At 40.6% G+C, this 15,709-nt stretch overlaps 1 protein-coding gene across 1 annotated transcript; it reads left to right on the top strand.

Moving 5' to 3' along the window:
- Positions 1-14: 14 nt before the first annotated feature.
- SPATA18 (spermatogenesis associated 18) lies at positions 15-13,223 on the top strand (the record flags this gene model as incomplete). Its single annotated transcript, XM_082760063.1, is given in 14 exon segments — positions 15-498; positions 2,396-2,501; positions 2,609-2,724; positions 4,245-4,363; positions 5,545-5,574; positions 5,576-5,615; positions 5,617-5,639; positions 8,034-8,168; positions 8,737-8,968; positions 9,635-9,793; positions 10,332-10,507; positions 12,400-12,523; positions 12,884-12,949; positions 13,161-13,223. Coding segments are annotated over 14 exon segments (1,476 nt in total). The 5' UTR covers positions 15-411.
- Between the last annotated feature and the right edge of the window lie 2,486 nt (positions 13,224-15,709).

Here is a 15,709-nt window from a genome sequence, read left to right as displayed (position 1 = left end):
TTGGGAAATGCCGTTTTAGAGCGCAGCCTGGGGAAACGCCACGAAACGCAGCCACCTGCGCCACCGCCTCCTCCTCCTCCTCGTCCTCGTCCTCAGCCGCAGGACAGCGCTGTGCCGTGCCCCGGGCTGTGCCGTGCCGTGTCCCCGGGCTGCCGCCCCGTTACCACAACGGAGGCGCGCCCTGCCCTCGTCGCCGTGGCAGCCGGGCCGAGCCCCACGTTACAATCGCGGCTATAAAGCCGGCGGGGCCGCGACCCCGCCCGCTGCGGCGAGCCCGGGGCCGGGCCGGCACAACCAGCGCCCCCCGTGCCGCCCGCCGGGGGCTCCCGGGGGGGGACAGGACGGGACGGGGCAAACCGAGCAGCCCGGCCCGAGCCCGGCCCCAGCCCTCGGGCGAGCTGCCGGCCAGCCATGGCCGACAGCTTGAGGAGGCTGGTGAGCGCCGAGAGCTGCCGGCTGCTGCAGGAGAAGCTGGAGAACTGGTACCGGGACTACGAGGTGGGGGCAGCCGCCGTCCCCTCTCCCCGCCCGGCCGTCTCTCCCCGGTTCCCCGGTGCCCGTGCGGGGATGGACTGGGAGAGGGAATGGCCTCAAGTTGCGCCAGGGGAGGCTCAGGTTGGAAATGAGGAGACGTTTCTGCTCAGAAAGAGCTGTCAGGCACTGGGGCGGGTTGCCCAGGGAGATGGTGGTGTCACCGCCCCTGGGGGTGTTCAAGGAAAGGCTGGACGTGGTGCTGAGGGACGTGGTTCAGTGGGTGGCATTGGTGGTAGTTTTGGTTGGACCAGGTGATCTTGGAGGTAATTTCCAACCTTCACAATTCCCTGATTCTGTGATTTCAGGGACAGGGAGGAAGGCAGCTGCAGGCAGGCGTGACAGGGTGAACAGGGTTACAGGGTAAGAGAACAGGGGATGGACAGAACAGGAGACCGAGGAGGTGGCACAATGGAAACAAGAGAAAAGAGTTTAAATTTAGGGGAAGATGAGGTGAGAAAGGGAACTGAGATTTGAAAATCCTAAATTCTCTCAGCAAAAACAGTCAGGACAGGATCCTCACTCATATATCCCCTCAGAGCACTGGCCCTGCTGCAGTGAGGGCACTGAGCAGAGGTGCAGCCTTCTCAAGTCAGCTCCTCACATGTAGGTGTTACAGTGCCTGGCAGCCTTTCTGCAGGGTGCATGGCAAAGGACAGGACTGAGGAGGAGTCTGAAGGTAGCTGGTAAAGACTGCAGAGTGCAGGGCGCTGGAGGAGGGAGGTCAGAAGCACTTGCATTAGTCTTGCAAAAGGATGGGGTGGCTGATTGTAGCAGGAGCTGAGCTCCCCATGGTAAAAGAAGGTAGGTGAGGGTAGTCCCCGAGGTCTTGGGAAGCAAAGAGGAGCAGCTTGAGTCTGCTGTGGTGAGAGGAGCTGGCAGATGGGAGCACCGTGGGTGTCATGTCAGTGTAATGAGCTGGAAAAATGCAATTTGCGGTAGTGTTCTGGTGGATGTTAGCAGGGCGAGACTGCTCCTGGAGGACAGAGGAAAGCATGCCGCAGCCATCACAGTGCGGGGTGACTGGGGCATGGGTGAGAACTGTGCCTGTTTTCAAAGCTCCTAAAAAAACCATATGGAACCATTAAAGCCTAACCACATGGTGAGCAATCCCAGGTGAAGGTGATACCCAGGCTATGGATAAAGGTCAAGGTGGTGGGTACAAAGTGTGTGTGTGTGTGTTTTTTTTTTGTTTTTTTTTTTTTTTTTTTTTTCCCTGGCAGGTGCAGTGGCATCCTGGACTCCATCATTTTCTTTTAGAATTGTACTTGCTGAAAGTGGTGCAACTTTACTGTTCTTTTGTTTCCTTGGCTTAATGCTGGGGTTTGCCCATTCTCAATTATTTTTTATTTCACTTGATAACTCTTAAAAATCAAGCAAAATTGCATGAAGACCTCGTGGCTGTTGATAAAGCAAGATAACGGCCTTATCTATGTTTTTTAAGCTAATACACAAAGTCATGGTTTGGGCCGATGTTTTATTCATCTAATAATCTCCTATCTTATTATGCTAAATTCTGTGTTGAAAGACTTTAACCCATCTTTATGATCTTTCTTTTAGATTTATTAGTGGTTGCATCTTCTTTATTACTGGGAAAAGGAATACATTTTCCCCAGTGGTGAATTAATGGGGTATTTGGAGTTATGATGTCTTCTCTGTGTGCCTATTAACAACATGACACTTTTGAAGATGGGTTTTCTAGATGATGCAGTAAGAAAAGGATGAGAAGATGTAATTATAGAAAACAAAACCAAAAAGCAACAAACAAAAACCCCCCAAACAACCCTTTAATACTGTGATCATAACTGGAATCATTCTATGCAGGATACCCCAGGCAGATATATTAATATGCATTAATTTACAGATTAATACCTGTGATCAGAATCTGAACCGATGCTGTGAAATAATAGAAATGAACTCTGTGATTCAAGGGCAGCTCTTCACAATCCTCAATGAAACGTCTCGAGAAGGTAAATCAGTGCCTTTTCTGTACTAACACATTTCACGTGTCATCTTTTTCAGTTCTGTCTTCCTCTGTAGGTGTTCTCACAGTTTCTTAATGCTTGTATTTTCTTAGGTGGGCACTATGCAGGTGTAGAAACAATAAAAACTCGTCTTCTGCCATGGCTAGGAACTTGTTTTTCCTGTGCTACTTCAGGAGGGCTCTTTGAAAGTGGCCTCTCTTTCATTCAGGTACGCAGGAAATTTATTTTAAGGGAATAGAATGGTGTAAACTTATGCCTGGAGGAGAGCACTCATCACTTTCTCTTAACAATAGCATCCCTCCCTGATTTTGCTTAATGAAATATGTTATTGGTTGCTCATGGTGACAGCTATGTTGTTGTTCTGTCTCATCTTACATCTCCTTTGAATGGGAAATCAAAGAGGTCATTATGGTTACTTCTGGCCCTCCAGAGCTCGTGCTGTTTCATAATAATGAATGGCAATATGGATGAATCTTCGTGGTAAGAGAAGTAATGTTTTTGTACAGCTTTCCTTTTCTAGGCAAAGAATTTGGCTACGTTTACATTTGCAAAGATGTTATAATAGCATTTACACTATATATCTGTTGGTAAAAATTTATCAGTATGTGAAAATCCAGATGTAAGCTGAAGGTGTGTATAAAACCCCATGCTTTCATCTGTGAGTTCCTATTATTATTATTATTATTATTATTAAAGAAAAATATTTTCTGAGTATCCAAGCATTATAATAATCTCTAGAAGGGAAAAAGAAAGTGCTCATATCCATCATGATACCACTACATGCCTGACTTGAGATCTGGAGTTGGTATGTACTTAGTGTTTACCAAAAGGGTCATATTACTAGCACTTTGGAGGAGAAGACAGATCTGCTGTTGCTCCATGCTTGTGTGCTTTGAAATAAAGTAAGAGTGTAGGCTGATGTAGACAAGGGGAAAATGTTGAAGATCTTGGGATCTGGCAGTGATGTTACTGTGCTCTCCAACTTCTCATTTTTAGACTTCTTCTATTAAAAGTCTTTCACAAGTAACATAAGGACAAATGAAAAGTAATATCCCGTAGTGGATCCCTCAGATTCTAGTGTGCTGCAGAAGTAGGGTTCTGACAAAAAGCAAAATGTAAAATTATGGTGTTATTAAATGACTATGTACCTGTTACGGGTTTGTCATTGGACATGACATTCAAAATACAAAGAAAAGCCTGCTGCACAGCTGCCTATTTCAATCTGGTAGTATGAGTCAAATCTGTAGGGTGTTAAAGGCATAGCTGCAGGTACAGCAATGTGCTTCTTGAATTACAGGGGTTGCCTGATCTGTTCTAGTAACGTTTTCTGTTATCCTGTGTACAGGAAGGCACAAAAACTTCACTTGAGTTGATGGTATAGTCGGTCAGAACACTTCATTAAGAAAAACTGTTATCACATGTGCAAGAACACTATGTGCAGATGGTGTGTACACAGATAGTAAATACGCACATGCAGACCTTCTGTGGCCTCTATTATGAGGTGTAAGCAAAGTGAATATTTTTCCTAATACAATTAAGTGTTTTGTGCGCCTTGGAGTTATTGCTTATGTCTCTAGAAGGTATGCAATTGCTTCTGGTTTCAATTACCTTGGAAATGATCTTTATAGAAATGTTTAGAAAGGTGTGTGCTAATAATGCTACACTACATTGTTGAAGTGTTTTGTAAGGTACAATGGTCAAGCAGTGCCATTTTGTGTTTCATTTCAGGATTCAGTTGAGAAAGAAAGGCAGCTGAGGCAACTGGCCACCAGTCAGACTTTTCAGCTGCAAGAGCTTCAGGAAGAACTCACTTCAACGCGCCTAGAGCTCGACCATGTGCAACAAGAGTAGGGAAATTAACTGCAATTCTTTTTTTCTTTTCAATATTGTTCTCTTGACATCTAAATACTGATAGAGACTTGTACAGTGTTTTCTTTCAGGCTTAAAATTGGTGCTTCAAAATATGTCTAGGCTCTGGGTTGTCTGTGTTTGCGCAAAGTAGGGTACAGATGATATAATCAGACTTGCTTTCATCAATTGACTTGGTAGGTTTTGCTTCTGGCAGAAGAGTTGGGAAACAGAACAGTGGTCCAGACAAAAGGACTGATTGTCCCAGTTGGATTATAGTTGACAGACTGTTGTATGCTGAGCAAACATTGATAAAACTCAATTGAGTAGGTATAGCGCAACCATTATTGAAGGACCGTGCCATAATTAGTTATGGTATGTAATTACATGTAAATATTTAATAAGATCAAAACTCAGATGGAGGAAGAAAGAGATTTTTCATGTAAGTCACTAGGACTGAACAGTTGTCATCCGGTTGCATGAAACACTTGGTGGAGCACTGTAGTCTCAGAGTGATTTATCTGCTTCAGAAACAAATTGGTCCAGTTAGTGCCACCTCCAAGGACATTTCAGAGGTGGCTCCATGTGACAGACATGTTCTCATGCATTCTGCTAGCACGAGAACAACGAACACTCACAGGCCTTTGTGATACAAAAAATGATATAAAATAAGGTATTTATTGAATGATTTCAAGAATATCAGATTCTCAAGACTGCAAGCTGCACAAGCTAGATTTGAGGAAAGAGATTCAATAGAAAGAACACTTCATCCTGTATCCTAATCTTGCAGATATCTCCTGCTTTCGTGTTAGTATCTGTTATGCCTCATCGTGTATGAATGCAGACGTTTTGATTCTTGACTATGAAAGAAGGCTCTCAGTACCCCATTTATGGACAGTGAAGTCATTCTGAGTGCTATAAATTGTTGAAATAGATGGAGCAACTGGAATTGAGCCTTAATGAAAAATAAACAGTTGTAGCAAAATAATTCTGTTATTGCTTAGTCAGATATGACCCTTACACACTGCTTGTGTGCTGACAGCCTGCACAAAGCCCACTGTGGTGGTTTTCGTATGTTACATTGATACAGACTTGGTCTGCTGATACAGTCAATTTGTCACATTAAATTCTCTGGTGGAATCTCTGCCCTTACCATGAAGGTTATTAATGTTTCTTGCAGCCTGGCACAAACCCAGCTGGCTTTTGAAGACAAAGACCAAATCAGCCACTACTCATACGACAGCAGAAGATTGAAATTATTCAGCTAAGAGCAGCATAAGAAAAATCTAATTTTAGAGTATTTGTGGCAGACGTCAGCATGCAGAGGCAGTCTGTCATCTACCTGAGTGAATTCTGTTTATTTTACACCGTCCTAAGCTACAGAGGAAAAACAGGTCTAGCTTCTGGACATGTTTTTTTTTTTTTTTTTTTTTTTTTTTTTCCTTTGCATTATAGGAAGAATTATCATAAATTAACAAATGTGAGAAGAACCCTTATTCTTGCTGAACTTGTACCCTTTTCTCTTTAGGCTAGAGGAAAGATTACTTTGAAATGAGAAGCTATCAAGTATTTGAGTCTTGTAGATGAAGTTAATAGGAGAGATCCAGATTCTGAATGCAGCAAGTTGCAAACAAAGGTTTCTGTCTATGATGCTCTTGGAAGCAGCATATGTGTTAGAGAGAATGAAATGTCTTTTGTCCATCTTAAGATAAGGTTCTTTAAAAGGCTTTTTCTTTCAGACTGTGCTTTCCAAATCCTTATGCCTCTCTGCACAGAAATAGACATGGATATTAGTACTGTTGCTGTCTCTGTTTTAAAAATGTTTTTTGAGTTTCTAAGTGTTTTGGTCACATCTGGGGAGTTATTCTGGATCAGTAATAGTGCACCTGGGGGACCTACCTTTTCACTTCAATACAGTAATCTTTAATTTTCTTTTGTGGCTTGATCTATAGGAAGTTCTGGAAGCAGTAATAATTCTTCACGCTCATGAAATGTAGCCTAGATTTTTTTATTTTTGGTTATAGTATCAGAAAACAACATGAAGTTAGTAGAAATTCTTCCAACAGCATGTGAATTCTTGTGATAATTGACACTTCAAGAAAAGAAATACTTGTTTATAAAAAATGCTTGAAGCCTTGTAGTTAAATAATGTTAATGCACTTCAGAATGAAGGAGACCTGGCTTGGATCTTTCCCTGTAGGAAGGTATAACTGCCCATGAGTTTCCTTCATTTTAGGGCAATTAAGGGGATGAGCTAATCCCAGGAAAGATGAAGAAAGAAAAATCCTTCAGGTCATTATAGTCTCAATTTATATATGAAGTTGAATGTCACTAGTTCATTTCTGGATATCTATCATTGCTTCTGGAATAATACTAATTGTCAGATTTCATCTGTGGAAACTCTGCCAGGAAAGCCATTGCCTCAGACTTTAGTTTTTTGAATGTAAACACGGGGCATAAACTTGCATTTCCATAAAATAGCCTCTTTTGATTTGTTGGTTGAAAAGCAGCTCATGTAACTCCTTGATTCTTAGATGTAACCTGACTACTGTCTTCCAGATTAAAGCAATTAGCAGAGAACAAAACCCCTCACAATTTCCATGAATGGGTCTTAATGCAGACTGCATGGAATCGTGGAATCACAGAATGGCTCGGGGTGGAAGGGGCCTTAAAGATCCTCTGGTTCCAACCCCCTGCCATGGGCACCCACTAGATCAGGTAGCCCAGGGCCTCGTCCAGCCTGACCTTGAACCCTGCCAGGGATGGGACATCCACAGCTCCTCTGGGCAACCTGCGCCAGGGCCTCACCACCCTCTGAGTGAAGAATTTCCTCCTAACCTCTGATCTAAATCTTCTAGTTTAAACTCTTAAATCTAATCTAAACTCTTTTAGTTTAAAACCATTTCTTGTTATTCTGTCATTATCTGGTTGAGTAAAATGTTGCTCTCCATCTTTTTATAAGTTCCATTTTAAGTACTGAAAAGTGGCAATGAGCTCTCCCTGAAATCTTCTTTTCTTCAGGCTGAACAGCCCCAGCTCTCTCAGCCTTTCTTTGTAGGAGAGGTGCTCCAGCCCTCTGATCATCTTTGTGGCCTTCCTGTGGAACCTGTTCCTAACATTAAGTAAATGATAGAAAATAAACTTGCTTAGCTGGTTGTCTGCAGATGTTTGAGAAACATTTTTTATATGGGGAGAAGCAAGAGAGGAATCATTAGCTTCTGATATTGGTGAAGAACACCGTTACTGACACCCTCTGACCAGATATTCCATCAAGGAAAAGAACCTGAGGACCTGAGGTAAAACCAAGTCAGCTCAGTTTTCTGTCCTACATTTCTGAGTCTCAATGATGTTAAATATGAGAAACAAACGAGTCTTTCTTAGGCCTGATCGTATGAGCTAGTGCATGGACACCAGAAGTTAGTGATCTTTCCTGTAACACAATTTGGTGTATCCGTCCTCTTGCTACAGTGCACCTTTACCCTTTAAAGTGTAGTTATGAGTATGCTTTGGAGTTTTTTAACACTTAATTTCACAGTATTTCAGCATAAGGAGTCTGGCTTGGTCAATACTTCTCCTGTTTTTCTCTTCTTATTTGTTAAGGATTAATTGATAGCTGGTTTGCATTGGCAGAAGGACATCTTGTGACTAACTTTATTCCTTGTGGTTAAGTCTGAAGGATTCCCGTGCCCGAGAGGAGGACTCTCTGAGGAAGTTAGATCATTGGAATGATTACGAGCAGCAGATTCAGATGCTGCGGGATGAGATTTCTATCCTGGATGCCCAAAAGTCTGTTCTCCAGAGCAGGTAGGGCCTTATTCAGAGAAGTAACTGGATTGGAGAAATAGTTCAAGTTAGGCAGGATGAATTCTCTCCTCATTTTAAATTGAAGCATGAAGTTAAACTTCTGTACTTTGTTGTAAAGGATTGTAAACGCTTCAACTGATTTATCCTAGTGCCCAATATTTTAATTTTGAACAGTAATGTTGAGCTTACAGCAAAGAAAGCAGCTTTACAAAATAGACTGAGAGCAACTGTACAGGAACAGGTGGTTAGTTTTTGTTTATAAGTCCTCTGTGCATACTGTACCCTTACGGGGCAGAAATTATTATTATATTCTCATTTCTTGGACTTTACAGCTCTTCAGTGTACTGGAAGACAAACAAATCTCTCAAGTTTTAATAGTTAAAAGTGTGTTTCTGTAGAACACAGTGCATGGCTGCGTATAGTTTTGGAGTCAGTTGAATTTTGTCATTCCAGATGTATTCTATAAGATGTACTGACACAAGTTCCTCCATGCTAAGCTAATAATCTGCAGCTTTACTTCTCTAACTATCTTGTCTTACCCACCTCTCTCTTTACACGCCTCTCCTAGACTTGTGCGGAGCCGCTCTCCTTCCCCTAGACGCAGCAGGTCGCCCAGCCCGCTCCCCCTGAGGAGCTGCTCACCTGGCCGAGCCAGGCGGACAAACGCTTCCCGTCACGCCTGCCTGGTGGCTCGCTTCGGTGACATCTATGCTAATGAACGCCTGGATGCAGAGACCCTTCTGAGGACATACATCACTGACAAAGAGATGGCGCAGAGGATAATATACACTGCAGTTGTGGTAAGGACAAAATTGTTTCTTGTTTCACAGAAGTGTTGCATAAAATACTGTGACTAGATTGGATTAAGACATAGGAAGACTCTGAATGGCTTTCAAAAGTAGATGATTCCTGCACTGAAAAGTGCTGCTGCATTTAAATAAATACTTTTGGAAATATTTCCATATCATGTTTTTCTCTTGCCTGCAGCTATGTGTTTTTCTGTTTTGCTGGATCCCTTGAAATTACCTACATACCTCAAGCTTACTATGATCTCAGCCTGAATAAATTTGTTTGCAAATTTTCTTGTCTATAAAATCAGTGTATCAGAGGCAGTGACTCTCTTAATGTATATGATCCCAAGCATGTCTAACTTAGTGCATTATTTTTCCGCATTTGCCAGTCACTTTATACCCTCTGAACCAATGTTTCTTCCCAACAGATGAGAGGTACTAGAAATAGGTTAGGTGGGAAGCTTCTTAACCCTATCTTCAGAAAAATAACTCACACTTGGTTTAAACAGAAGTCCTCCTAAATGGAGGACTATTTTTTAACCTTCACTTCTACAGCAGTGTTTTATCTTCCTCCTTAAAACTATGATATTGGTCTAAGTTCATTGTTTCAGTTTGTTGCTAAATATCTAACCTCACAATCTCCTGGATTAAACTAGATGTTTTGTACATTTCCAGGAGTCTTTCCAAGCAGCGAAGATGGCCTACAGGCAATTCAAAATGCGTGTAAGAAAGACTCTGTCTTTAGGTCACACAGGGCTTGAGTCACTTGAAGACACTGTCCTGGATTATATTGTTCGCCACGAGGATCTGTACGATGTTCAAGCCAGTGTCAATGTAAGTGGGGAAGGGATGTGTTATTCTATCTCAGGAGCTAACTTCAGAGTAGCTAACTAGAAATGAGCCATAGTCTGGAGTAGGAAGAGAAATGTATTACATGGATTTTGTCTTGTAGCAATTTATTTTCCAAAATAATATTGCAGTACAGCCCAATTATCACTTGTTTTATTTGCCTCTGACTATAATGTCTGTTTCTGTCAGAATAATTTTGTTGACAAGATACAGTATAACTGTATTAATCAAATAAATAAAAGGTAAATTTTAGTGTTTCTTAAATTTTACATTGTGCTGAAAAACTGTATCTCCTTCTTAAGATTGATGTCAATGATGTAGCTCACACTACTTCTAAAACAACAGCACATTCTTTCTGATGCTAATGCTTTCTCGAATAGCCTAGGATAACATTTCTGGGGGTCTTTTATACTGATTTTTAAGTGTGGCAAAGCTGAGAGGCACATTTAGGAGGGGTTTCCACACTTCCTCATGAACAAAAGTGTTAGTGAGTTCAGATTATTTCAATTGTGTTTATCTTCAGGAAGTAATTCGCTCCATGAACGTGAACCCAAAGATTTCATTCCCACCAGAAGTCGATTTCATTGTGATCAGCAGTTTGATTCGAGAGCTCTGCCGTGTGGCTTTTTCAATGCAGACTCTCACCCCTCCTCTTGATATTGCCTTTGGTATAGATGGCGAACTCTTCAGTGAGACCAAGTAAGAATTCTTTATTTTCTTTAAAAGACAAAGACGGAAAAAAATCCACCAGGTTGTATAGTCTACTTCTTTCCTAATTAATGTGAAGGTTTAAGATTGATGAACATTAATTTGGGGCAAATATTCCTGGTCTCTTTTCTATTTGGTATGTCTTTAAGGTTTATAATGGTATATAAATGCCAGGATGTAGACCAGTGTTAATAGCTTGTTTAATGAATAGCAGAACAATTTTCTGGATAAACTTGTCTCTTTGAGTTTATTTCATTTATCGTTTAAGAGGAAAATTATCATATTTCCTTTCCTGCTTAGTCTCTGTCTGCCTTCTCTGTTTATAAAAATGCTTGCATCTTTGCTCTGTCTTTTTGGCCCATTTGGTAAAAGTCATTTCTACTGAGGTCTGGCTGTAAGTGCCTGATCATCAACATGTGCTGTGGCTGCTGCATGACATACGGATCTTAATACATGCCTGTCTCTTCTGTTTTAAAGTTGAGCAAAAAGGAAAATGCCTTTTAGAAACATGATTCGTGTTTAAAGAAACAATAACATAGTTTTTCTTTTTTACCATGGGGTTAGGACTGGCTGCTTTGTTAGCTGACAGAACTGTAGGTACTCCCAGGCCTTCAACAAAACTAATGGGATTGATAGCTCCAAAAAACACTGCTCCTGAAAGCAAGAGATGCCACAGTAATGAGGAGGTTTCTAATAATAATTTAAAATAGAATGGATCCCATATAGGAAAGAGCTTGAGAAACCAATGAGAGAAGTAGGGAAGGTAAAAGTAGCCCTTCAACAAAGTTGTTAACTAGTTAATGGTCCTGCCCAAATATTGGGCAGTTAGCTATTTGATACCCAAAACAACTTTCTGAATTAAGAAGGTAGTAATGCTAGAGTATTGTCTTAGGATACTTTTGCCACCTACTTGATGTGTATGGCCTTCAAAAAAACGGTTGTATACATGCTGCTGTGGGAGGTGTGTGTGTGCACACACATACATGTATCTAACTGTCTGTATGGATATATATGTGGCATAGATATATCTACATGTATATAATATGTGTCCTACACTTACATGGAGCAAAACTTGTGGAAATTGAAATAGCTGTGTTAGTCAGGTGCGATGCCATTCAATAGAAGGGCTGGCCAACCCTCATTTTACCCTATACCTTCCTCCAGCAGAGTTTCATGCCTGTTTATGACATTGTTCTTACGAATTACTATTCTATATACATTACTAATGTATATATGCATTGCTACTTTCTATTTCAGATATCTGGTAATTGTTTTGAATTTGAATTCACCAAACCATATATGTGTTATTCAGCCAATTTTGTAGACTTGGGAGGTAAAGGGGGTAATATATCTGCTGCATTACTACAGCCTTTCCAAATCATTTTTGGAAAAGTCAATATTTTGTTATCAGTATCTGAAGATTTTGCTAATAAAATTGCCTCTCGCGTCACATAATCTTGGCCATAAAGTTACATCTTAGTATCTTGGGTATTTCTGTAATGTCCTTTATATGGATCTTGTTTTGACAAGAAGTTTCAGGAAGATAGGATGACTAACTGCCAAAATGCTGCTCAGGAGATTTAGTCAGTGGTCCTAAGACCTTGACTTTTGTGGGGGATATGCAAGAATATCATAGCCTATCAGCCAGCTGAAGTGGGAGAAGGTTTTTTTGAGGTGACTGTATAAATAGAAAATATGTTCTGTGAAGTTGCTCTTACAAATGCATTACTTCTGGAAGTTCACTTAAAGAAAACTTATTTTTGTGATATGTAAGTACTGTCAAAGATTATGAGCTGTACTAATATTCTGCCTTGGTAACTTGAAGACTCATATTTATCTTTAGGCACTTACATGCAGACATGTCTTACACTCTGTTTCTACAGGTACCATCGTAGTTTGGACTCTGATTTCACAGCTGCTTTGGTGGCCTATCACGTATGGCCTGCTCTGATGGAAAATGATGTTGTAATTGTGAAGGGAGAGGCAGTCACCAAAAGAGGAGCTTTGGTATGTACTTTTCCTTAGGAAACGTGTTAAGGGTATTCATTAGATTTTAACTCTTTTCAAATTTAAAAAGATGAATTCTTGATTATTTTTTCCCCCTATGTGGCTGGAGTGGTATATATTATGTATTGGTTAGGTTTAAAACCTCGTCCAGTATTTAGGGTGAATAGTTCCATTTACCTTATTGTGTATTCGTCATGCAGTAAAAGTTGTATAATTGTTGGCAGAGCCTATTTTTAAGAAGAAAATTCTGTGTTTACTCTGTCCTCACACCTTGTCTCCAGCATTACGTATCTACTTGCAGAGTCTGCCTTTAATAAATACCCTCTCTCAAAAGAGGTTTGCCAATCTCATCTCTTGTAGTGGTCTCGCAGGAGCAGAAGTAGAAGCAGAAGCCGGAGCCGTAGTGTGAGTCCTCTTCTATCTCATGTAAGCCCCAGCTGAATGCTGTTGGTGTAAACAGCATCAGATATTTTAAACTCAGAGAAACTAGGAACTTGCTGAATTTTATGTTGTACCAGTGGAGTTGCACTGATGTAGTAAAGTGTGCAAATCTTGTGAATGTTGATGGGTTTCCAGATGCCTTTCTGGTGTACAGTATTATGGCACATCTGAATTCCCTTTTCCTTTTGTCTTGCAGTTATCTCGAAGCCGCAGTCCTTCACCACTGAGGAGCGGAAGCCCAAGTACGTGGGCATATTAGTACTTAATGACTCATGATTTTCAAATTAAACCCTTGAAAGACTGAGCAAAGACAAGAAATAATATGCTGAAGGTCTTTGACTCTATAATGCTTGTCCAAGTCTTGTTTTTAAAATGGTTAGCCCTTTTCTCTGTGTGTGGGAGAGGGCTGAAATTTCTGCATGGGAAGGTGCTTTTCATTCTACTCAGACCATTGTCACATGCTCTGTCTCTGCTGGCTGCCTTTACCATGACCAGGTCTATAGTAATAAGACTTCTCTTCCTCACGAGAGATACAGTTAGCTGCATGCCTGCCGGCTTCATGCCTTTTAAAATCCAAAGAGACAGCTAGAAGTGGTGAGGGTGAAGTGGGGGGATCTCAAACAGTATGAATGTGTGCACGCTGAAGCCAAGGGAGTTTAGAGACTTAGGAGAAACAGTTGTACTGAAATGTGCGTTTTTCTCCAACAGGACACTAAGATAACTGGATAAGTTTCTGTGGTTCTGTACATCTGGATCCATCAACTTTGCTGGTGCCTTCTCCTGTTCAAGGAATACCTCAAATGTAACAATGTGAACAGCAATTGTCCCTCCAAAAGGAGTGTTACATGTTGTGTGTTTTTTGTGTGTTTTTGTTATTATAGAAGGCTTATTTAGGACTTTAGAAATTAATTCAACACTTCTGATTTAAACAAAACAAGTTGCATGCAATAGAGGATTGTACTACTTATCAAAGTTTACAGAGCACTGAGGTACCCATGCTGTAATTTTACAGATGGGGATAGAATTATTGCACCTCGAATGGCTTCCCTAGATACCAAATGGTATGGTTTGACACGATGTTCAATGTAACCTAAATGGTGAATGTTACAGAATGTTGAGGTTAGCTGTTAACTTGAAAACAATTTAATTATCTGGTGCTTGTTTACAGTTTTAGAAAGCAGCAATAAGCTTGTGATGTGCAAGTCTCAGCATCCTTTGAAATATCTCTAAGTAGTTTTCAGTAATCTGAATTTTCCAGCTACAATGCAAAACTCACACAAAATAGTGATAAATTACCAATACTCTATCAGTCCCCAGGACTTTATTGACTTTTACTTTTGAAAGCATGGATGTGTGGTTTTAGCAAAGCAGTAATAGTCCTTGTTAAATTCATTGCTACTTACATTTTTTTAATATTCATTTCTAATTTGGACCTTAAAGTATTCCAAAAGTGTGCCAATGACTCCATGTAGGCCTGAAATATTTTCTTGAGGTAATCTACTCAGTATTGCTTTTGATGGACTTCATACTAGCCTGATAAATTAGTAGTTCCTATAAACATAGTCAAAAAACTTGCCCAGTTATCACTTACTGTGCGCATTTATCACATCTTAAATGTACAAATTGAAGACCTGAAAAGCTTTCATTCTTCCATTTTAAATACTGGTTGTTCCACTTGTAAAAGTTTATTTTAATACCAGCATTTTTGTCTTCCAGAGAACTGTTAGTCTTTCTCTGAAACTTGTCTATAGGACCAGCCTTAACTACAAGCCATAAAGGGGGCCATTTGGGGTTGTCTTGTGTTTTTACATAGAAACATAAGATTTGTCACAATGGATCTGATACACAATTCATCAAATCCACTGTCTCATTCCAGTCAGTACTTGATGTTTCAAAGGAATGTGGAACTTACCCGGAACTCATCTACAATTTTTGATATATCAGAATCAAGAAGAAATCCTTTCTGCCTCCTGTTGCAGTAGCCTATGCGGTGGAACATGACAGTTCATTAGTATTCCTATAATAGCATGAACAAAAATATTCTTATTAGTTCTAAAGTTGTTTAGTCCTTAAAATTATGTTACAGGAACAAATTGTGTGATCCCTGGAACGATCCCTTGTACAGATCTACATGTCCATGCTCTTTTTCTCTACTTCTTGTGTGGTTTAAGACTTTGGCACGAGGCTCTTTGGCACAGGGACAAACTTCAGACAGGCTTTAGCACTGGCCCCCATGCACCATGGATCAGCTGTGTCTCTTGTTCTACAGATGTGTTTTCATTGGAATTAGGCCTGTTAGGAACCAGTAAAAGCAAAATGCAGTCCCGAGCACAGAAGGTCGTGCACAGAGCTTCTCTGAATAAATGAAAGCTTCTCTCAATAAATGAAGAAGATTCTCTGAATAAATGAAAACTGAAAGGTGTATGTATATATGTACTTTCTTGTTATCTGAGAAAGTCGCAAGAGAAAATGCCAAGTGAGATGTTTCGTATTCTAAGAGCCAACTTGTTAGTCTCAGACATGGATCTGGGCTTGCAGTAAACCTGCATATTTCTGCACTGATCTCATGACTCAAAACATCAGTTGTGGAAAAACTGAGCACCTGCAACTTGTGTGGCAACAGCAGATAATTAGATATCCCAAGTATGGTTTTGAGCAACAAAATGGAGAAATCCACAAAATCTTTTAATTAGGAAGGGCTGAAGAGATGTAGGCCTTTTTAAACTGGAAAGTATATTTTTTGTC

This window comes from Aythya marila, assembly GCF_965140915.1.
Source record: "Aythya marila genome assembly, chromosome: 4".
In the NCBI taxonomy this organism is placed as follows: Eukaryota; Metazoa; Chordata; class Aves; order Anseriformes; family Anatidae; genus Aythya; species Aythya marila.
Note: the sequence above shows the minus strand (reverse complement) of the source record. Positions and strands in the feature narration are given on the sequence as shown.